Source organism: Saprolegnia parasitica, assembly GCF_000151545.1.
Source record: "Saprolegnia parasitica CBS 223.65 unplaced genomic scaffold supercont2.65, whole genome shotgun sequence".
Lineage (NCBI taxonomy): Eukaryota > Oomycota > Saprolegniomycetes > Saprolegniales > Saprolegniaceae > Saprolegnia > Saprolegnia parasitica.
In genome coordinates, this window is record NW_012156459.1 from 136,832 (window position 1) to 157,974 (window position 21,143).

Sequence of the window (21,143 nt, forward strand, 5' to 3'; positions counted from 1 at the left end):
ATCGTCGTACCGGTCATGGCGCACTGCCTCGCATCGCGCTCACTTTGACGGCATTGCAAGAGGTCTGTGTCGGCGGTGTTAAACCTGTGCCATTGTATATCCTGTCGCAAATGATATCTGAAGCGAGTATAGAGTACGAGAGGTCTGGAGGCCCGAAGCTTTGGTGTGCAGTTTTTCGCTGCTTGTGGAGGTTCTATGCCGCTAGGGCCTGGGCCGAGTCAGAGCAGTCCAGGAATCGAAGAGTAACGCGCGAGGTCCGTCGTCCGAGGCCAGCAGCAGCATGGCGACAGTCGACGCGGTCCTCCCGGTCACCGCCACCAAGCCCTCGAGCAGCGCCGGCCGCGCCCCGTACCAGGTCAAGTTTACGTGCCTCGGCCACAAGAAGGCCATCTCGAGCCTCGAGTTTAGCAACTTTGGCAACCTCCTCGCCTCGGCCTGTACGTCGATACGAAGCTTGCGTCTGCATGGCCTCATCTCGGGATGTATAGCGCCCGACAAGACGGTCAAGATCTGGAATGCAAGCACGGGCGCGCTCGAGCAGACGTTGGCGGGCCACGAGCAGGGCATCTCGGACATCTCGTGGTCGGCAAACGCACGCTTCATCGCGTCGGCGTCCGACGACTGCACGGTCAAGATCTGGGACACGGAGTCGAGCGAGACCGTCTCGACGCTGCGCGGCCACGCCAACTATGTGTTTTCCGTCAATTTCAATCCCCAAGGCACGCTGCTTGCGAGCGCCTCCTTTGACGAGTCCGCGCGTCTCTGGGACGTGCGCACGGGCCGCACCGTGCGCATCTTGCCCGCGCACTCGGACCCGGTGACCGCCTCGTCGTTCAACCGCGACGGCACGCTGCTCGTCACGAGCAGGTACGCGCGTTCGTTGCCTGCACGGTGGCTCATCTTTGCATGCGTAGCTACGACGGCTTGTGCCGTATCTGGGACGTGGCGTCCGGGCAGTGTCTCAACACCCTCACGCTCTCGAACGAACTCAACGACGCGATCATTCCCGTGTCGTTTGCCAAGTTTTCGCCCAACGGCCGGTTTGTACTCGTGAGCACCCTCGATGGCCGCCTTCGGCTCTGGGACTTTGCCCGGAACCGCGTCATCAAGACGTACAGCGGCCACGTCAACAGCTCGTTCTGCGTCTTCTCGACGTTTTCGCTGCACGGTGGCCCGCCCACGATCATCTCGGGCTCGGAAGACAACACGATTGTGCTCTACGACGTCCAGACCCAAGAAAAAGTCCAAGTGCTCTCGGGGCACACGGACGCGGTGCTGGCGGTCGCTGCGCACCCGATGAAGGCGATGCTAGCGTCGGGCGCACTCGACAAGGACAAAACGATCAAGGTCTGGGAGCAAGTGAACCCGTCCTGCAGCAGCTAAGAGGCTGCTCTCTTTATTTTATGTGGTCGTCGATCGAGACCACCGTATGCGTTAACCCACCCTCCGTAATACTAATAACTCCAACTTTATCTCCTCGCCCGCGACCGTGAACCTGCCGAGGAATTCACGTCCCGACGGCATAAGACAGACCCGTAAGAAGCCACGAATATTAGAAAAGGTCGTCGGCGACGTTCATCCACTTGGTGAGGTACACGCACGTGGCCGGCGACACGATGTTGCCGTCCGCGCACTGCTCAAAGACGGGGCAGACACCGCACGGCGCCTCCGAGAGCCCGTCAAAGACGCTCACGTCGCGGCAGATCTTGTACGACACGTCGCGCATCTCCTACGCAAAAAAGACAGATGCTTATCAACACCACACATACGTGGATGCAAGGACAGCGTACGCCGTTGGCGAGCCGCGCCGTCCGGACTTCCTCAATGCGCTCGTCGTAAATGAGCGTGTTGACAATCGACATCATCTCGTCCGGGCCAAGCGACACCTTGGCGATGCCCGACTCGTGGACCTTGTCTGTGATTTGCTGCAGCGTCACGACGCCCTAGATGACTGATGAGGAGGCGACGAGCCTCGATCTTTCTACCTTGGCGCGGATGAATTGGCACACAAAGGTGCTCAGCGTATCGATAAAATCGTGGTCAAACTCTTGCTCGTTGTACCACGGACCGCCAGTGATGTCCCGCGACGGCACTAGACAAAGCATTTGCATGCAACGTCGAGAGCGCGCGCGAGGCTTTACCGAGGTCGTAGAGCATGTAGAGCTTCTTGTTCTTTTGGCTGATCGACTTGACGGCCTTGACGAGGTGGCGCGACTCGAGCGTGCGGATGATCTTGCGGATCGTCATCTATTGTCGTCCCATGCAGTGCAGGCCATCGCATGGACGTCGCCTCTACCTCGGGCAGATTGGTCTGCATCTTGATATCGCGCGTCCAGACGCCCTTGTTGCCCGACTTTTCGATTTCGTGCAACACAGCGCGGTGTTCGCCCCTACATGGCGCCGTCGCGACGATGGCCATCATGCCAGCAAGAAGCGTACGAGAGGCCTTGCATGCGCTCCGACTCTTCCTTGGTCACGAGCTGGTACAGCACGTTGCTGCCTTGCATCAAGATCTTGATGCGACTCTAGCACCGCAGCATGAGCGACAGGCCATGCATGCTGCATATGTCTACCTCGCCCATGAGCCGGTTGATGCAGACCGGCAGCTTGGCGTACTGGTCGCCGAAGCTCTTGCGCACGACGTCGTCGCCGATCGGCTCGGTCGAGCTCGCGAGGAGGTCCAGGAACGCCTTCTCGTGGTTCATGCTGGCGCGTTGTCGAAATCCAACAATTCCGCTGGCCGATGGAATACTGCCACAACTGATATTTGAAATATCAAAAGAAACAGGTTGAAACCGGCGCCAACGTCGGCCCAAGTCGCCTCCCTGCCGCAAGTGCGTCGACAAGGCGGACTAGTATGGACCATCGTGAGACGGACGAGAAGAGGACTAGCATGCAGTATAGATAGCACAATATATGTATAACACTCTACGTAGTTAGTCGCTTGGCTACACCTCGGTGGACTTGAATCGACCTTGGCGGCAACTTCAAGGTCCAAGTAAGACGTCTCCATCTCGCAAATCGACGACTCGGCCGTTGCAGCGACGAGCGATCGAGTGGCAACGCATCGCTCAATGTCAACATTGGTGCGAATCGTTCCCATGCTCGTCATGGGAGTGTCATCCGCCCCTCGGAAAGGCCACGCAGGACGAGCTCGGTTGCCAGACATTCACACCCAACGTCGTCTTGCCACAGCTTTCAATGCCCATCGAGGACGCTTCCAGGTCGTGCTACGAGCACCAAAGGCCCTACGGGTACCTTGATGGCGCATGAAAGTTAGCTCCTCCAAAAAATATCCAGTGCTCTGCGTGCCCCTGCGTCGCGGGTTCGAGTCCGTTTGCGATTCCAAGAGTCCATTTACACCCAAGACAAGACAGCTTCTTCGTCGCTTTCGTCTCATGACGCGCCCAAGCTCGATCAACGCCAAGGACGCGACGTGGAGGGGTGTGTGTAGGTTGGTGGGAGACCCTCTGGATCGGTGCCTCTCGCTCCTGATTGGTTAAAACTCGAGGAAATTTGTTGGTGTGGAGTCGTACGCTTTGATTGGTTGGGTCGCATTGCCCGAAATCCAAAAGCATGAAGTTCGCGTACGAGGTAGACGCGCCGATGGTCGTCGCATCTCATGGCGTCCGAGTAGTTTAGCCACCTCTGTGGCACCGTGTACACGCAAGGCAATGTCGTCTTCACGCCCGACGGCAACGCGCTCTTGAGTCCCGTCGGCAACCGCATCACCATGTTCGACCTCATCAAGTACCGTCCTCTCTGCCACGAGGCGCATTAGCCTCATCTCTTGCTGTAGCAACTCGTCGCGCACCTTTGCGTTCGAGAGCCGATCCAACGTGCATGCCATGGCCGTCTCGCACGACTCGCGCCTCTTGATTGCGGTCGACGAAGGTAGGCATAGATCGCGATTCGTGCTTGGCGTTGCATTCGATCGATGCCATGGCTAGATGGCCACTCGCTGCTCGTGAACCTCAAGAAGGGCATTGTCTTGTACCGCTTCAACTTCAAGGCGCCGGTCCGCGCGCTGCGCTTTAGCCCGGACGACAAGTACATTGCGGTCACTCATGGCGCCAAGATCCAGGTGTGGAAGGCGCCAGGTCTCAAGCGCGAGTTTGCGCCCTTTGTGCACCATCGTACGTATGGCGGCCACCACGGCGACGTGCTCACGGTCGAGTGGTCGCCCGACTCCAAGTTCTTCCTCTCGTCGGCCAAGGACCTCTCGGTGCGTCTCTGGTCGATCACGCCGTACCCGACGTTCACGCCCTACTCGTTTGTCGGCCATCGCGACGTGGTCATGGGCGCCTTCTTCTCCGAGGATGGCTCGACCGTCTACACGATCGGCCGCGACGGTGGCGCGTACCGCTGGGAACACAACTACGACGACATGGACGACGATTTGGACGACGACGACGAGACGCCGATCCTCGCCCGCGGCGTCAAGTGGTCGACCAAGCACAAGCACGTCTTCAAGATGGAGTACGCCAAGATCGACTGCGTCGCGTTTCACGCAGCCTCGAGCCTCCTCACGGTCGGGTTTGGCAACGGCACGTTTGGCCTCTACTCGCTGCCCGACTTTGCCGACATCCACACCCTCAGCGTGACGCAGCACCGACTGAGCTCGGTTGCGATCAACGCGTCGGGCGAGTGGCTCGCGCTCGCGTCGCAGACGCTCGGCCAGCTCCTCGTGTGGGAGTGGAAGTCGGAGACGTATGTGCTCAAGCAGCAAGGCCACTTTTTCGACCTAAACGCGCTCGCGTACTCGCCGGACGGCCGGCTCCTCGCCACCGGCGCCGACGACGCCAAGCTCAAGCTCTGGGACACCACGTCGGGCTTTTGCTACGTGACGTTCCACGAGCACCAAGCGCCGGTGACGGGTGTCGCGTTCACAGCCAACGGCCAAGCGGTCGTGAGTTGCTCGCTCGACGGCACGGTCCGCGCGTTCGATCTGAACCGGTACAAGAACTTCCGCGTGCTCACAACGCCCAACCCGGTGCAGTTTTTGTCGCTGGCGCTCGACACGAGTGGCCAGATTGTGTGCGCGGGGACTCTGGATCCGTTCCACATTTACGTCTGGTCGCTCCAGACCGGTCGCCTCACCGATGTGCTGAGTGGACACACGGCGCCCGTGACGTCGCTCGCGTTCTCGCCGTCGACGACCGAAGAGCTGCTGCTCGCGTCTGATTCGTGGGACCACACGGTGCGCGTCTGGAACGTGTACCAGAACAAGCCGTTCGTGGAGCCGCTCGCGCACTCGTCCGATGTGCTCGCGGTCGCGTTCCGCCCGGACGGCAAGCAGGTGTGCTCGGCCACGCTCAACGGGCAGCTCAACCTCTGGAACATTGCCGACGGCGAGCAAGTCGGGCAGATTGACGGCCAAAAGGACGTCTCGGGTGGTCGCCACTCGACCGACGCGATCACGGCCAAGAACAACACGCGCTCCAAGCACTTTACGTCCGTGTGCTACTCGGCGGACGGCTCGGTCGTCCTCGCCGGTGGCCAGTCCAAGTACATTTGCATTTACGAGGTTGCGTCGCGCTCGCACTTGCTGCTCAAGAAATTTCAGCTCACGCACAACCGCAGTCTTGAAGGTGTGCTCGACAAGCTGCACACGGCCGAGCTCACGGAAGCCGGCTCGAAAAAGTCGCTGGACCTCGACGTCGACCCGATTGACGGCCAGGTGACCAAGGACAACCAACTCGTGGGCGCCAAGCGCGCGGTGGACCCCGGCGCCCGCCGCAAGCACCTCGATATCTTCTCTAAGGCCGTGCTCTTCTCGCCGACGGGTCGGTCGTGGGCGGCGGCGACGACCGAAGGCCTCCTCATTTACTCGTTGGACGAGACGTTGACGTTCGACCCGTTCGATTTGGACGAAGACATTACGCCCGACACAATCCGCGCCACGCTCGCGCGCCACGAGTTCACCAAGGTACAAAACACGCGTCCGATCGATCGGTGACTCTAAGAACGGTTAGGCGCTGCTCATGTCGCTCCATTTGAACGAGGAGCCGTTGATTCGCCTGTGCTTGGAAAGCGTCCCGAACGACAGCATCGTGCTCGTCGCGCAGTCGCTGACCGACACGTACCTCAAGCGTCTCCTCACGCTGCTGGCCAAGGGCCTCGGCGAGAGCCCGCACTTGGAGTTCTACTTGAGCTGGAGCCTCGCGATTCTGAACGCGCACGGCCCGATGCTCCAGGCGCACTCGGTCGAGTTTCTCAGCACGCTCCGTGCGCTCCAAAAGAGCATTGTGATCCACTTTAGCGAACTCTCGCGCGTGTACGCCTTTGTCGTTTGGTGTTGATACTTATGTATGTGCATGGCTACTAGGTGCAACGACAACCAGTACACGCTCGACTACCTCCGCAACTTGAACCAGCTCCAGATCGCCCAAGCCGCGTCCGCCGACAGTGCCATGGAGTAGATGCATTGTTGCTGGTGTAACCTACCGTTGCGAGCTCCAGCGCGAGCCCACGACGACCGTATATATAGAACACACTGTGCATGATGACTTTGGCTGTGTGTTGGTATTAGTCTTGATGGCAGACACGTTACCTCTGCATGGGTCCAATAGACAGCCAGCCATGGTACACCACCGTGGCTCTTGTTGGGAATACGCTGGTCGTCTTGGATGTACCGGTCACGTTAGCCGAGGAAGGCGAGCTCGTTGCTGCGTGATTGGCATCCGAGGACTGATCAGGCGCAGGTCGATCGGAGGACCTCTTGCAAAATGTTGCAAGACTCGACATCGCAAAATCAGATAAGCTTACTGTAGAAAGTTGCTAGCTGGTGGCATCTGGGTACACCGCCTGCCACGTCATCCTCCCGTCCTTTCTAAGCCAAAGCGGCAGTGAAGGACGCAGGACCTTGCGCCGCTAGAGACAACCTGCGAACCTCCGAGCCTTCCTCGACGCGGCTTGTTGCATCTCGCGTTGCGTCATGCACAGCGACTGGACTCTGGTGCTGTGCCATGCGGCAAGCGGCGCGACAGGCGGGGTAGCAACCGGTATCCTCCGGATAACGGATTGACACGACGACGTTGGCCACGTAGACAGCAAGAAGCGAGGTGCGAGATGGACCCGTTCCAAGCGCGCTTGAGCCAGCGGGCGATGCGCAACCCGTACAAGCACGACGAGGACGCGCTGCCCGTGCGCATCAAGACGGCGGTCGGCGCGTTCACCTTTGTCTGCTTTCTCTTCTTCGTCTTGACGCCGAGTGCCCCGAGTGGCGGCGAGCCCGGGCGGGCGCTGCGGCAGGTCGCGCTGCCGCCGACGCCGCTCGCGATCATGACGTTCAACTTGCGCTTTGCGGGCGCCAACGACGGCTACAACAGCTGGGACTACCGCAAGCAGCACGTGTACGACCTCGTGAACCGGTACCATCCCGTCATCATGGGCACGCAAGAAGGGCTCAAGGACCAGCTCGCTGAGCTCCACGCCAACTTGGCAGGCAACTACGAGCGCTTTGGCGTCGAGCGTGAGCCCAACGGCGAGTTTGAGCAGATTTTTTACGACGCCGACGTCCTCGAGCGCCTCGACGGCGACAACTACTGGCTCTCGGACACACCCGAAGTGCCACACGAGACGGCATGGGGTGCGCCGTGCGTGCGCATGGTCACATGGTGTCGCTTCCGCCTCAAGGCGACGCGCCAAGAGTTTGTCTTTATCAACACGCAGTTTGACCACCGCAGCGAAGAGTCGCGCATCAAGAGCGCTGCGCTCATCTGGGACCGCATCCAGGCCTTGGACGATTCGCTGCCGGTCTTCGTCGTCGGCGATTTCAACACGTACCGCCACACGTCGGTCTACTCGTACTTGACGACCGAAGCCGGCGCGAACCTCGCCGAGGCGTGGCAGACGGCCGACCACACGATCGGCGATGTCTCGTACACGTACCACGGGTGGGCCGGCGTCGACAACGACGGCGAAAAGGTCGCCGACGTCGTCCGCGCCGAGAACCACATTGACTGGATCCTGTACCGGCCGCGGACCCTCAAGGTGCTCTCGACCGAAGTCATCACCGAGTCGCGCGATGGCCGGTACCCGTCCGACCACTACCCGATCCAGGCCTCGCTCCTTCTTCCCAACGTCGACGTCCTCCCGGCGCCGCGTGCCCACTAGAGAGGTTGCTCATAGACAATAATGTACACGCACGTCGGTCGTATCTATATGGGGTGGCGTGGCGTATGTAGAGGGGACGCGTCCACTAGTAGCAGCTGAGGGGCACACCTGGACCGTGCTGGAACTGGACCGTGTCCAGCGCGACCGTCTCGTAGCGCGTCGTAAAGTCGCCGAGGATCGAGAGACCGCTGAGCTTGGAGAGGACCTCGAGAAATTGACATTGTGACGGGGGCGTCCACGGCAGCAGCGTGTTCTTCGGGTCTTGGCGCCACCCCGCCGACTCGAGCAGTGGAATCGTATACGCTTGCGTGGCGCCCGTGAAGGGCGGCGAGTTACTTTGGGCCCACGCCAGCCGGACGCCCGCGTTGAGATTGCACGTCGCGCACTCGAGCAGCACGAGCGGCGCCTGCGACGGATCGTTGCGTGCGGCAAAGTCGCCTTCGGACGCGGCGAGGACGAAACTGAGGACGCCACCGTACGCGTACCACTGATTCCCGAGAAACTTGGGCGGCGCCGCAAAGTACCAGAGCACGAGGTCACTCCCGCTTTGCGGGTTGGTTTGAATCATGGCCTCTATTCAGAACAGATAGAGATAGTGACACGTCATGGCTCTCGCACCGGTGGCGTATATGTAGTAGCTCAGGAGCCCGCGGCTTGTCGGGTCAAAGATGGGCTAATACCATGTCATACAGGTACGGTAGCATGCGATGTGCAGCGTGTTCGTGGACGTACCTGCGTCGCCTGCTGGTTTTGAATGATTCGCCAGCCGTCCGAATCAAAGTAGAATTGACTCGTCATGACGGCCACATCGTGCGAGACGGTGATGATGCCGGGTGATGACGTGGCGCTGCCGTCGTGGACCGTGTACGTAAACTCGGCAAACTACGCGGACCATATAGACAATGTTGTACACTCGAGTACCTTGGTGTCGAGCGGCGACGACGAGAACGGCCTCGAAAACACGATGCGCGCCTTGGAACCGGTCACGAGGCTCGGCGTCGACGCCACCGGGCTCGCGGCCTTCTTCGGGTCGTAGCCGTAGTCGCTATAGACCTGCGAGAGCTGATACACCGCGCCCTGCGTCGGGAGCGACGTGATGGCGTAGGACAATTGGCGGCCACTCGTGCTGTAGCCCTTGAGCGCCACGACGACATCTTGGCCGGGCGCCACGTGCACCATCAAGTGGCGCGCAACGGGTGTCGTCGTCCTACACAACCACGCGTCTTGATCCTCTTTCCACGGCAGCGGCGAAGACTACTGTGCGCAGCTCAGCGCAGCGATGGCTAACACACAGAGCGCCGATCGGACGAGCATGTCAAATGGGTCCAAAGCTATTCCGGGTCGGTCACGAAACCCACAACTCCATTTTATGGCCAATAAGATGCTATAAGATTTCTTGGAGGCGGACGTACTCGCGAGCCAGCTCGAGTGGCTCACGAGATGACGAGCGTCTCGTCGTCGTCGTAGCCAAAATCGGTCTTGTATGCATCAAAGATGCGCTGCAGAGCGGCTGCGTACGTGGCGTGGTACGCGAGGCAGTCGTCGTCGGTCGGATCGTCCTTTTGCTCGACCTAATTTCGAGAAGACAATGTGTCCTTTTCCGGTGCCACGACACGATATTACCGCAATCGGCGTGCCGTAGACGATGCCCATGCGGCGCTTGCCCGCGAGACGGAGCGGCACCCACGTGCACCAACGGCCCCAAAAGAGAAGCAGAGGCACTTTCAACACTTGGAGCACCGTCGCGCGCAGTCCTTTCGGCGGGTTCCACAAGCTACGCCCGCCTGTCATCATCGATTGTCGATGGTACACGACACGACGTACTTGTACATCCACTTTTCGCCAAACACAAACGTTGGCACGAGGTCGGCGCCGTTCTTGATCGCGAGTTTGATAAACCCGAGACGCTTCTTGAGCACGAGTTCAGTCTACCGCGCGCACGACAATAAGACAATCGAGTCGAATCGACCGCGCATCCGAAGACCTGCTTGATGTTGGGGTTGGTCAAGAAGATTTCTTTCGACCCGCCCGGGTAGACTACGATGCTGAGCTTCTTGTCAAGGACCTTTTGCGCCGTCGAGCGCGACGCGTCGACAGCGCCGAGCCTACCAAACGGATCGTTCGCTTCTTCTTCTTGTTGCGTGCAAACAGACGTACCAGAGGCACAGCTCCCGCCCGAGGGGCACGTAGAACATGGGTGTCGCGCCGAGCGCTAGTACGTTCATCACGATAAGGGCAAGGGTCGTCGACCTACCGCGGACTTCAATGCCAGGATGCACTTGCTCCCAGTTGCCAGCGTAGCACGACATGCGCGAGAGCACGAGGATGCCGTGCGGATGAAAGCCAAAGATGTACTGCAACATCTTGCATGAGGATGGCTCACAGTCGGCCGATGCTCCTACCTGCTTGGCCGCATCGAGTTCTTGTTCACGGACAATTTCAAGGCTAATCGATCGCTCCATGCGTGCATAAGCCAATGGACAAGGAACGTACCCAACGTATTCACACATGAGCTTCCAGAGCCAGTGCGTGCGGAGGCCATCCCACTGCATGCCGCCGGTCGCCGGCGTGAGCTTGCGGTGCGCGCCGTTGAGATACGACGGCAGGTAGAGCGCGATGACAGCGGCGCTCACATAGCCATAGCCAATCTAATTCGACGCAAATTGTGTCCCGTGTCGTATCGGCAATTGTCGTCGTACGGCGTAGAGGTAGTAGAGGAACGCGACTGCGACCCAAAACCACAAGAGGTAGTGGATCGAGACACAGGCCACCGAGAGCTGCAAGAAGGTGCTACACAACGCATGTGGATACATTGTCATTCAAACGAAAGACATTCGTATGGCGTACCGAATCGCCTCGGGAAAGTGCGGGAGCACGCGCTCGGTCGGGAAGCGCACGACGGTCGCCATCGGCAAGTTGCAAAATGACACACGTCTTTTGGGCGTCGTATCCGGACGAACCAGCGCCACCTGCTGCGTTGGCTAATCGCACGCCACCAAATCCGAGTTGACGCGACGAGCGATGGACGCGTCCGACAAACGTCCTTGCTTGTCCTTGGCCACACGCACGTGTAGCGAGTACACGTCGAGGACGCCACGCGGCGGGAACCCGGCGCTCGAGGCCTGTTTATGGCCCATATTCTGTTTCGTTGACATGCACTGTTTGGTAATCCTGGTGGGTTTCGCATCAGAAAGGTCACGTCGAGGCTCGTCGCACGCCAATCCCTTCGTTCGCCACGAACCGACAAGGGAAGCCGATGGAAGAAGCCGCGAGGCCATCGATTGCGCGTCAGGACAATCCTAGGAAGACGTGATACGCTGCTTGTGTACGTGGCACAGCGGCGCAGTCCTTGGTGAAAGGCAACCGCTATTGGCACCGGGCCACAGACCACGAGAGTCGTCTGCATCCATGCACATACATATGTCCACCATGTTTCCACGGCCTTGTGCTGGCGGCGGTAACGAGGAGCGCAGAACCTACAAGCTGGGGTTGTTGTGGACGCATGGGCAAGATGGTTTCTCGACTCCGCCGCAGCGGCAGAAGCGTGCAATCGGCTCGCTGCCAGCGCGTGAATCTATCTAGTCGACTGTCCTGTATTACTGTTTGTCTAACGTACTGTGCACGTGTCATCCTCGTAGATAGGCTTCGCAACACGATGTCAATCCATTTGATGTCAATCATTCGTCCATTTGATGTCAATCATTCGATCCTGCGCCACACCTTGAGGTGTATTCGCACGATGCGTGGTACTGCCTCGCCCACAACGTCTTTTGATTGGCCACTACACCGGCAAATGTACTTGTTTATGTGAATTACTGCGTTGCCTCTACGGCGATTATCCGGTTTCTCGGTGCAACCTCGGCATGCAACACCCTCGCGACCACGCGACCGACGCGGTACATGACCCTTCTACCTACCTTCGTCTCTCATGATGAGCAGTCGCATGCGGCCATGCGACGTAGCGTCGGCCTCGTTGAAGCCCAAGACGTGTCCGAGGTTCGACCGTACAATGCCTGCCTGTCCGCCTCCATGCGAGTCCGATGCTAGGTGATTCGCCCGACAACGCTCGTGGCCGCTGCTAGAGCCGGTAACGTTGACCTTGTCGCACGACTCTTGAACGCTGGCGCGGCCACCGAGACCGTGGACGACGCGGTGCGCCCACATGCAATCCATCATCGTCTCACAGACAGAACGACGGTGCAGGGCGTGACACCGCTGCTGGCGGCGACCAAGCGCGGTCATCGCAGCATCGTTCGCCTCTTGCTCGAGCATGGCGCCAATGTCACCGCAGCGTCGTCGGTCAGCCATCGACCATCCACGTCATCTACCATGACACGCTATTGTAGCTGGTGGCAGCCGCCACACGCGGCGACGTTCCGATGTGTACGCTCTTGCTCAACCACGGCGCCGACGTCAACGCAGGGACAGAAGAGGTGCTTTCATACGAACGTCCTCGCGCTCTCATGGGAGGCTAGACGGCACTGCACATGGCCGTGCGCTTGGGGCATGTCCCGCTCGCGCAGCTACTGCTCGACTACAACGCCCACGTGGACGCTCGACGCCCGCATACACCTCTCTTGCTCGCCGTGGAGCGCCACCACGTGGAGATGATCAAGCTCCTCCTTCGCTACGGCGCCAACCCGACGCTTGTCTCGGAGGTACTTTTTCATTTTTGAAAAGATTTCGGAAGGAAGATATCGGTGAAGGCGGTGTCGCCACTGCACATGGCCCTTCAAAAGGGCTACATTGGCCTCGCGATGCTGCTGCGGCACTTGGCGCCGCTGCATTTCTCGGTGCGAACGACGCGCATGGGCCTCATCGAGCGCCTCTTGTACCGCGATGGGGCCGCGTTAGATCGGTACGAAGACGATGTGCACGTGTCCTTTGCGGACCGGAGCGACACGACTGCGATCTTGTTTACGGCCGTGCACTGCAACAACGTGGCGTTTGCGCGGCGTCTCTTGTCCCGCGGTGTCGACCCCAATGTCCCCTCGACGGTACTACTACTGCTCGTTCGCATCCGGGTCCATGCACGGCGGCTGTGGACGTGTGCGATGTGCTCGATCGAGACTTGAACGTGACGTAGGCCGGGTTTACCCCGCTTTTGCTGGCCGTGGCCCGCAACTTGCTTGAGATGACCAAGGAGCTTTTGGAGGCGAACGCCGATACGGAGCTGCCCAACCACGTAGACTCGCATTTTGATGTATGGAGATGCATGCAGTACTTAGTATGGAATGCTAGGCCGGCGTCGTGCCGCTCTGGGCCGCTTATAACAACAACGACTTGGCCATGACGCGCTTGCTACTCGAGTACGACGCGGATCCGAATGCGTCGTTTATGGTACTACGCAAGTCGTTGGCGCCATGTCGTTGAATGGACTGTTAGGGCGGCTCGCTCTTCATTTTGGCGGCCAAGCAGCGCCGGCTACCGTATTTGGAGCTCCTTCTGTCGTCCCAGCGCGTCGACGTCGACCAAATCGATAGCGTACGTCGCCTGCAATCGTTTGAACGATGGCGATGGAGGTGCTAGAACGGCCGCACCGGGTTTGAGTATGCGTGCGTGTATGGCGACCTCGACTGCGTCAAATTGCTGGTGCGGCACGGTGTTCACAACTCGGCGGCGGTTCGAGACCGGCAAACGACAGCATTTCTTCCAAGCTCTTTTGTTGCTAGGAAGGCAAGACCTTGCTCATGTTTGCGGCCAAGTACGGCTCGGTGCCGATCGTCCGCTACCTCCTCCCACTCTCCGATGTCAACGCCATTTCCAAAGTACTGCATCGCTTGAAGGACACTATGTTGTCGTACAACATGTGTCTAAACAATGCTATAGAATGGGTACTCGGCCGTCGCTGTCGCCGCCTACTACGGCCACTTGGAGGTCGTGCGCCTTCTTGTTGCCCACGGAGCGCTACTCGACCCGACCGACAAGGTGTCGAATTGAGTGGCGACGTCGTCTCTGGTGACCGACCGCGATAGGACACTGTGTTTCCACTGCGCATCGCGGCCCAAGAAGGCCACGCCCGCGTCGTCGAGTACCTCGTGCCTCTCTTACGTGACGTCGACCGACGCAACTGCGTACGACTCTCGAATTCTAGCATGAGATTCTGAGAGCGCCTAGTTTGGCGACACGGCCCTGTACATGGCGACACAAAACCAGCACGTCGACGTCGTGCGGTGCCTCTGCAAAAAGGCCAACGTCAACTTGGCCATGGAGGTACGAGACGCTCTCTAGTACGAAAGGACAACGCGACTAGGACGGCTCGACGAGTCTTTGGCGCGCATGCTTGGATGGCAGCACCGAGATTGTGGACCTCCTGGTGCAGCGCGGCGCCGACATCAACATGGCCTCCTTTGTACGTCGATGGCGTAGAAGGCAAGGTGTGCACATTGAACGATAGGACGGGAATCGACCGCTCGTGACCGCGTCCGAGAAGGGCCATTTGGACGTTGTCCGTCGTCTTCTCGAAGATCGCAACCGCGTCGACATCGATGCGACCAACCAAGTACTACGTTCGCCACTGCGTCCTCAGTTGTCGGAGCGTCGACGGCGTGTAGGAAGGCAAGACGGCGCTGTATCAAGCGAGTTGTTTCGGCCATGTGGAGATTTGCCGCGCGCTCTTGAAGGCGCACGCGACCGTCACCGTGGCCACGACGGTGTGAAGCTCAACCCCATTCTTTTTTGAATTTGAGTTTATGTGTAGAAGGGCGTGACTCCGATTGTGATTGCGATTGTCGTCCAGAACGCCGACGTTGTTGAGCTCTTGCTGCCCCACGTGCATATCAACGAGCCACTTCTCGTACGCTCCTTGTCGTTGATGTGGCGTTGAGTTGAGACCAGGGTTCAACGCTCTTGCACATGGCGATCCAGCGACGCAGCGTACGCATCGTCGAGGTCCTTGTTGCCCACGGCGCCGACCTCGACGCACTCGACAAAGTGATTACATGACCAAACTCAAACCATTCTCAAAAGATCTCTAGGACGGCCGGTCGCCGCTCGTCTTGGCAGCCCACCTCGGGTCGGCCGAGATCCTCCAGCATCTGGCCCCCGCTGTGAGCGACATTGACGCCGTGTTTCAGGTAGCTCGAGCGATGCTGAATGTATCATATTCATGCTGCGTAGGACGGCTACACGGCGCTGAGTGTCGCTGTCGAGCAAGGACATCTTGGCGCCGTGGAGGCGCTTGTCCAGCACGGCGCGAGCCTCTCTGTCGTGACTGAGGTGCTCGTCCTCATCCACAAAACGATTCCACCATTGCCCACTAGATTGGTTTGACGCTACTGCATCTGGCGAGTTTTTCAGGCTGGCGAGATGTCGCCGCGTACCTCTTGGCGCGTGGCGCCAATGCGTTGGCCACGGATACGGTGCGTCTTTCCGTCGAGTGGGAGACTAAAAAACGTACAATACGTCCATAGATTGGCGGACGTAGTATCACGTATGCAGTCACAAATGGCCACGCCGACGTCGTCGCTCTCTTGTTGCCGCACGTGCACGTCAACGCTATGGCACTCCAGACCCTACCCCTAGATAGCACCTCATCAACCCCACTAGGAAGCATCGACCCGTCCCGTGGTCGTCGTCGCCAACGATACGCCCCGCTTGTGCATTGATATGCAGGTACGACGTGCTGTGGACAATATTGTCATCATCGTCAACGGGATTGTCTGTTGTAGAATGGGTTTAGTCTCTTGCACTTGGCCGTGGCACAACAGCACATGGCGACAATGGCCGTGTTGTGCGGCACCGAGACGTTGGATGTCAACCAAAGAGACCCGGTACGACCAAGTGGCATCAAGGTACTCGAGTTCACAGAGGATAACTATGTATGGACTAGGTGTTTGGCCTCACCGCACTGCACGTTGCGTGCGCGTGTGGGCACGTGGAGGCACTCCAGCTGCTCCTCGCCCACCCCCGCGTGTCTCTCAACGCCCTCGATACGGTATACTATTTGCCCATGGGCATGTGGCGGTGGACGAGGCCATATATTGTAGGCCGGCCGCACCCCACTGATCGTCGCGTGTCAGTATGGCCATTCCGCGGTTGTCGCGTCCTTGATGTCGACAAGCCGCCTCCACCGGACCACCGAGACGCTGGTGCGTTGCTCATGCTCAATAAGCTCTAAGTGTGTTTGAAGGGCGGCACGACGGCATTTGCAATGGCGGTAGCGTACGGCCACAAGGAGATTGCAGCGCGCATGATCCTCGAACACGACGTGGCCGTCCAGATTGCACACGCTGCACTATAACCGAATCAATCGCATGTCAAACTCGTCTTCTTGCGTGGTGTCGAGAGTTGAGACAAATGTGCCTTTGAGAAAATGCACAGCAAAATACCATGTATGTTTGATGGACAATGTGTCTCAAGCAATGACGAGGGTTTCGTCCTCGTCGTAGCCAAAGCTCGCCTTGTACGTTGAAAAGATCGTCTGCAGACTCTCGACGTACTTGGCCTGGACCGCGGCGACCTCGTCGTCGGTCGGGTTGTCGCTTTGCTGGACCTACTCGCAGCACTTTCATTAAATGAATCAAATCAAAAACAAATCATACGGGGATCGGCTTGCCGTACACGACGCCGAGCTTGCGCTTGCCCGTGAGCTGGTACGGCATCCACGTGCAGAAGCGGCCCCAGAAGAGTAGCATCGGGACCTTGAGGTACGTCAAAAACGCCTCGGTCACCGACTTGGGCGGGTTCCACATGCTATAGAACATCCTCCATGATCGCAACGCTGTCGACGACAAAGGTATCGACATACTTGTACATCCACTTTTCGCCAAAGACAAAGATGGGTACGAGCTCGACGCCGTTCTTGATGGCGAGCTTGATGAACCCGAGGCGATGGTTCAACACGAGCACTGTCTACAGTATGTCCGTCTCAAGTTTCCGTCGGTTCGAGTCGAGGCATTTACCTCCTTTGAGTTGGGGTTGGTCTGGAAGATTTCTTTCGAGCCGCCCGGGTACACGATGATGCTGAGCTTGTTGTCGAGGACCTTTTGGGCCGTGGCCCGCGACGCATCGACCGCGTCGAGCCTAGAGACGCAGTGCTCGGCCATCGTGTAGCAGACAATAATGTGTACCAGAGGCAGATCTCGCGGCCCAACGGGACGTAAAACATGGGCGTCGCGGCGAGGACTACGCGACGCATGCGATGAGCTGCCAGGCACATGTGAGTGGCATGGCGCGCACCGCGGGCGTGGATGCCGGGGAAAAGCGCATCAAAGTTGCCCGCGTAGTACGAGAGCCGCGAGAGCACAAGGATGCCGTGCGGGTGGTAGGCAAACACATACTAATACGTACGCTTCGGATCAAACTGTGCGATCCGAATCGCAACCCACACACCTGCTTGGTCGCATCGAGCGCTTCTTCACGGACAATTTCCATGCTAGAAAAGACCATTGGAACGTCGGCACCTTGTCCTCTTCCAAGCGTACCCGAGGTATTCGCACATGAGGTTCCACATGCCGTGGTTGCGCAGGCTCGTCCACTGCTTCCCGCCCGTCGCCGGCGTCACCTTGCGGTGCGCGCCGTTCAAGTACGTCGGGAGGTACAGCGCGAAGAGCGCTACGGCCACGTAGCCATAGCCCATCTAAATTGTATATGAGGATAAGATCTGAGAGACAACTCAAATGCGCCTATTGCTGTCGTACGTAGTAGAGATAGACGAGAACGGCGGTGGCCGCCCACATCCACTGCAAGTAGTGAATCGAGACGAACACAATCGTATACTGGAGCGCGACGCTACTCAATGTACGATCTCAGTTGTTACGTGTAGTAGAGGAGGAAGGAGAGCGCACCGAACACTCTCGGGCAACTGCGTGAGCACGCGCTGCGGCGTGTACCGAAGAGCCATGCTAGGAAGGCTTGCTAGGAAGGAATCGAAAATGAACCGCTCATCAAGCAGCAGTAGATCGCGCGTGACGTCACATGGCGTCTAGCCAATCCCGTGAGAGGATGACGCGCCGGGGAGTCCAGGCTTACGGACCACTGGCGCCAGCAAGCCAATCAAAACGCTGTTTCGTCAACGCAAGTGCCATACGTCAACGGGTGTACACCTCTGAGACTTGATATTGCACTGCCGCCATGCGACAAGAGACCGCAACGTGAACTCGATAAACCTGTGATATATGATATTCAACCAAACTCGATACACCACGTGGTGGCAGCAGCAGAATACTGCATCCATTGATATACTGTATATTTGCATATCATATCCTCATAAAACCTTTGTAATCGTATATATTGGCTGGCACGGTGCCAGCCAATATACCGGTATATGCAGCTGGTACCGGTACGGTGCCAGTGGCACCGTACCAGCTGCCGTACTCGCAAGTCGTGGCAGTCGCGACACTACGGCGCTGTCAAGACCTCGTGCCTCAGAGCTAGAGTCACCTAGTTTGCTGTGCTGTGGTCGATTTTCACGTACGATCGAAATGCTGGGAAAGAGCGCGGGTCATGAAAAGGTTGATTTTCGAGTCATTAACCTTGCGTTGACGGTCTCGCGTTCATCGCTTCATACATTAGCTCGTCGTCTTCGTCCATCGTGTCGCGCTTGCACTGAACAATCACCAGTGCCCAAAAGATAAAAAAGGCCAGCACAGCGAGGGTCAGCGCAGAGTACGCGAGAGCCTCCAAGAGCTGCTTCAACAAGCCACCAAATTGCGCTTGGTAGCACAGCCGCAGACGACTTACCTTTTCCATTTGGCTCAAAAAGTAGCGACGGCACGCCTTGGCTTCCGGATACGTCAGGAGATACGGGTACAGCTTGGGGCTGGGGCTCATGATGCACATGGCGGCCGTCGCGTCAACCTTGGTCAGCGGACAATGCTCGTGGACCCAGTCGCCGAAGGATGACGTGTCGTCTGGCGCGGCCACTGCGTGACGGCAGCCATCGCACGCGACATCGATGGACCGCTCGGCGGCGAGCACACTGGCATTCACCTTGTCGCAAAATTGCAACAGGGTCGTCGCGTCGTCGATGGGGACGCCAAAGAAGGTCGGTGCGTTGAGCAGCGCCTTGATGCGAAACGTGTCTGTCTTGTTGTCAAAGATACGCGGTTGGACGAGTGTCTGCCGCAGAGGAAACGACGTGCAGTACGCCTTGCCCTCGCGCGCACAGTAGGTCTCTTCCAAAGCATACCGAGCATTGTACTCAGCGTCGCCATAGGAGCAGCCCGAGTACGTCGGGGTTAAGTACCCAGAATCGTAATAGAAATAGCCGGCATCCCATGCAGTAAAGTTTGCCTCCATCGCGGCCACCTCTTTGGCAGTGGACTCGACCCATTCCGACCGCGGCCAGTAGACAGAGCTCGTCGTCAAGAGAGCAGGGAGGCCCATGAGCGCGCAGAGGCCGACAGCACCAAAAAGCACAAGCAGCAGCGGGGTCGTGGACGCCAATTTGTTGGCGCGGCGCACGTGCACGAGGCTGGCGACAACGAGACAGAGACCGACGCAGCCACCGGCGATCGCAGCGTCAGCAAGCGGGACGAGCGGCCGCAGAAAGCTCGAGAGGAGGACGATCGGCACCGCGACAAAGTACAGCAGCGCAAGGCCACTCCACGCAAGGTACGCGCGGATCGGCCACGTGACGAGGTACATGGTGTCGAGGCGTATTGCAAACTGCAGAGGCAGTAGAACAGGTGGGGTAGAGTGGTACCTCTCGAGTCCAACGGAGCTGGCCACGTGTGACACGGACCCAGAAGCACATGACACCGGTAGCTGACACCGGTAGGCTCCAGGGTACCGGTAGGCTCCATGGGTAATAGGCTCGGACAGGCGGAGCCTTTACAGCAAGGGCCTTTGTGTGTACTTTGTACAAGAGTTGGTACGTGGCAGGTGCTCTAGCCACTTGCAAGGGCCACGAAGAGCCAATAAGATCTTGATAATACGTTGGACCTCCAACGAGATCGTGTCCATGGACCAAAGCGAGGCGAAAGCAATTGGCGAGCGAATCTAGCGAGCTGATGCTTCGAGCGACGAAGACGCGGCTCGTCAGTGCGTCAGACTGGAAGTGTCAAACGCACCGAAATGACTGGCCACGCTCAACAAATACTTGGACAGTAGCGCTGGCGCCTGCTGGGTCACGTGTTGCGCTGGAAGAGAGAAGACGTCCTTGCCAATGTTGCCGCCACCCGCTTCTTTGCTCTGTCCGAGGCGCCCCGTTTTTGTAGGCCGCACCAAGATCACGTTGCCGAGCGTCCTGCAGCGCGACCTCCAGTCGTTGACGCCGCCTCAGTCACAGGCGTCTCTCGGGGACCTCAACAAACTGCGTAGCTTTGCCGCCGACGGCGAAGCCTGGAAGGAATTTACACAGCGTGTCGCCATGGACCTCACCCGCGGCCACAGCGCCGGGCGACTACAGAAAGGAGTTTGCTACTCTCTACGTATGCGAACGCTTTCCAACAACGATGATAACGCGAACTACCAAGGCCATAAAATTTATGGCCTTGGTACCGTGCAATCCACATGTCTACGATGGCAGCGAGAGATTTCTTTCATCAATTATTTCCGAAGATTGTCCACAGATCATCCAAACTGACGTTAACCCATCGGCGCCCAATGCCATTGGATGAGTCACATCACTTGAAACCTTGATATTTCACCTTGACTCGTCTCCTGCGCAAAGGCTGACGCCGATTCTCCTGCAGGACGAGGTCAGCGTCACCCCATCGTCCAGTCCAATCCCACGTCGTTTTGAAGCATTTTGATCATACTTGGTGATTCTTGCGGTCTACTCGTAGCTAGCAATATACCTTGACATTATGCATTTATCTATCAAAGCGTATTCTATTAAGCCTTAAGCCTTCTTCTGCTCGATGATTCGCACCCAACGACCTTGGCAATGTCGTGAGGACGCGCGGCTGCCACTTGCAGCTTCCTAGTAGCACCGTGTAATTTCAACGTATACGCAATGCAATATAGGACAATAATGTCATTGAATCACTGGCCTTTTTACTGGGGTGTTCTCACTCAGCAAATGTCGAGTGTACTAGTACGTTGGTACAATAGATGTAGATGGACCATGTCCAGAGCCC

General features: G+C 58.3%; 8 protein-coding genes across 8 annotated transcripts; 4 read left to right on the top strand and 4 right to left on the bottom strand.

Annotated features, from left to right (window-relative positions):
- Nucleotides 1-184: 184 nt before the first annotated feature.
- Nucleotides 185-1,458, top strand: SPRG_11425 (hypothetical protein). Its single transcript, XM_012350426.1, has 3 exons — nt 185-437; nt 489-867; nt 915-1,458. Exons 1-3 carry the CDS (start codon nt 281-283, stop codon nt 1,381-1,383), a joined length of 1,005 nt encoding a protein of 334 aa, XP_012205816.1. The 5' UTR covers nt 185-280; the 3' UTR covers nt 1,384-1,458.
- An 84-nt stretch (nt 1,459-1,542) lies between these two features.
- SPRG_11426 (hypothetical protein) lies at nt 1,543-2,737 on the bottom strand. Its single transcript, XM_012350427.1, has 7 exons — nt 2,574-2,737; nt 2,440-2,525; nt 2,297-2,390; nt 2,142-2,247; nt 1,986-2,092; nt 1,791-1,943; nt 1,543-1,729 (listed from the first exon to the last, which is right to left on the bottom strand). The coding sequence occupies exons 1-7, from the start codon at nt 2,703-2,705 to the stop codon at nt 1,553-1,555; spliced, it is 855 nt and encodes a 284-aa protein (XP_012205817.1). The 5' UTR covers nt 2,706-2,737; the 3' UTR covers nt 1,543-1,552.
- An 839-nt stretch (nt 2,738-3,576) lies between these two features.
- Nucleotides 3,577-6,509, top strand: SPRG_11427 (hypothetical protein; the record flags this gene model as incomplete). Its single annotated transcript, XM_012350428.1, has 6 exons — nt 3,577-3,594; nt 3,638-3,750; nt 3,800-3,894; nt 3,951-5,929; nt 5,976-6,277; nt 6,329-6,509. The coding sequence occupies 6 exons, from the start codon at nt 3,577-3,579 to the stop codon at nt 6,420-6,422; spliced, it is 2,601 nt and encodes an 866-aa protein (XP_012205818.1). The 3' UTR covers nt 6,423-6,509.
- Nucleotides 6,510-7,071: 562 nt separating this feature from the next.
- SPRG_11428 (hypothetical protein) lies at nt 7,072-8,118 on the top strand (the record flags this gene model as incomplete). Its single annotated transcript, XM_012350429.1, has 2 exons — nt 7,072-7,908; nt 7,930-8,118. 2 exons carry the CDS (start codon nt 7,072-7,074, stop codon nt 8,116-8,118), a joined length of 1,026 nt encoding a protein of 341 aa, XP_012205819.1.
- Nucleotides 8,119-8,203: 85 nt separating this feature from the next.
- On the bottom strand, nt 8,204-9,297 carry SPRG_11429 (hypothetical protein; the record flags this gene model as incomplete). The annotated part of the gene is made up of 4 exons (XM_012350430.1): nt 8,204-8,691; nt 8,737-8,791; nt 8,851-9,000; nt 9,040-9,297. The coding sequence occupies 4 exons, from the start codon at nt 9,295-9,297 to the stop codon at nt 8,204-8,206; spliced, it is 951 nt and encodes a 316-aa protein (XP_012205820.1).
- A 254-nt stretch (nt 9,298-9,551) lies between these two features.
- SPRG_11430 (hypothetical protein) lies at nt 9,552-11,027 on the bottom strand (the record flags this gene model as incomplete). Its single annotated transcript, XM_012350431.1, has 10 exons — nt 9,552-9,689; nt 9,742-9,892; nt 9,943-10,046; nt 10,103-10,223; nt 10,276-10,330; nt 10,373-10,472; nt 10,521-10,563; nt 10,612-10,766; nt 10,818-10,908; nt 10,966-11,027. The coding sequence occupies 10 exons, from the start codon at nt 11,025-11,027 to the stop codon at nt 9,552-9,554; spliced, it is 1,020 nt and encodes a 339-aa protein (XP_012205821.1).
- A 1,042-nt stretch (nt 11,028-12,069) lies between these two features.
- SPRG_11431 (hypothetical protein) lies at nt 12,070-16,360 on the top strand (the record flags this gene model as incomplete). Its single annotated transcript, XM_012350432.1, has 15 exons — nt 12,070-12,114; nt 12,166-12,270; nt 12,322-12,417; nt 12,594-12,776; nt 13,205-13,303; nt 13,948-14,046; nt 14,372-14,470; nt 14,516-14,620; nt 14,673-14,771; nt 14,819-14,914; nt 14,956-15,051; nt 15,238-15,336; nt 15,381-15,479; nt 16,107-16,208; nt 16,250-16,360. The coding sequence occupies 15 exons, from the start codon at nt 12,070-12,072 to the stop codon at nt 16,358-16,360; spliced, it is 1,533 nt and encodes a 510-aa protein (XP_012205822.1).
- A 77-nt stretch (nt 16,361-16,437) lies between these two features.
- Nucleotides 16,438-17,962, bottom strand: SPRG_11432 (hypothetical protein; the record flags this gene model as incomplete). The annotated part of the gene is made up of 10 exons (XM_012350433.1): nt 16,438-16,612; nt 16,662-16,812; nt 16,868-16,971; nt 17,022-17,142; nt 17,190-17,244; nt 17,299-17,398; nt 17,452-17,494; nt 17,544-17,698; nt 17,760-17,850; nt 17,907-17,962. 10 exons carry the CDS (start codon nt 17,960-17,962, stop codon nt 16,475-16,477), a joined length of 1,014 nt encoding a protein of 337 aa, XP_012205823.1. The 3' UTR covers nt 16,438-16,474.
- Between the last annotated feature and the right edge of the window lie 3,181 nt (nt 17,963-21,143).

Bases quoted from the DNA above. Each gene is read 5' to 3' on its own strand.
- SPRG_11425 (XM_012350426.1), top strand. From the start codon at position 281: ATGGCGACAGTCGACGCGGTCCTCCCGGTCACCGCCACCAAGCCCTCG. The intron at 438-488 runs GTACGTCGATAC...CGGGATGTATAG, and splicing joins CAACCTCCTCGCCTCGGCCT to CGCCCGACAAGACGGTCAAG. The intron at 868-914 runs GTACGCGCGTTC...TTGCATGCGTAG, and splicing joins ACGCTGCTCGTCACGAGCAG to CTACGACGGCTTGTGCCGTA.
- SPRG_11426 (XM_012350427.1), bottom strand. From the start codon at position 2,705: ATGAACCACGAGAAGGCGTTCCTGGACCTCCTCGCGAGCTCGACCGAG. The intron at 2,093-2,141 runs GTAAAGCCTCGC...TGCTTTGTCTAG, and splicing joins CTACATGCTCTACGACCTCG to TGCCGTCGCGGGACATCACT. The intron at 1,730-1,790 runs GTACGCTGTCCT...TTTTTTGCGTAG, and splicing joins CGGCGCGGCTCGCCAACGGC to GAGATGCGCGACGTGTCGTA.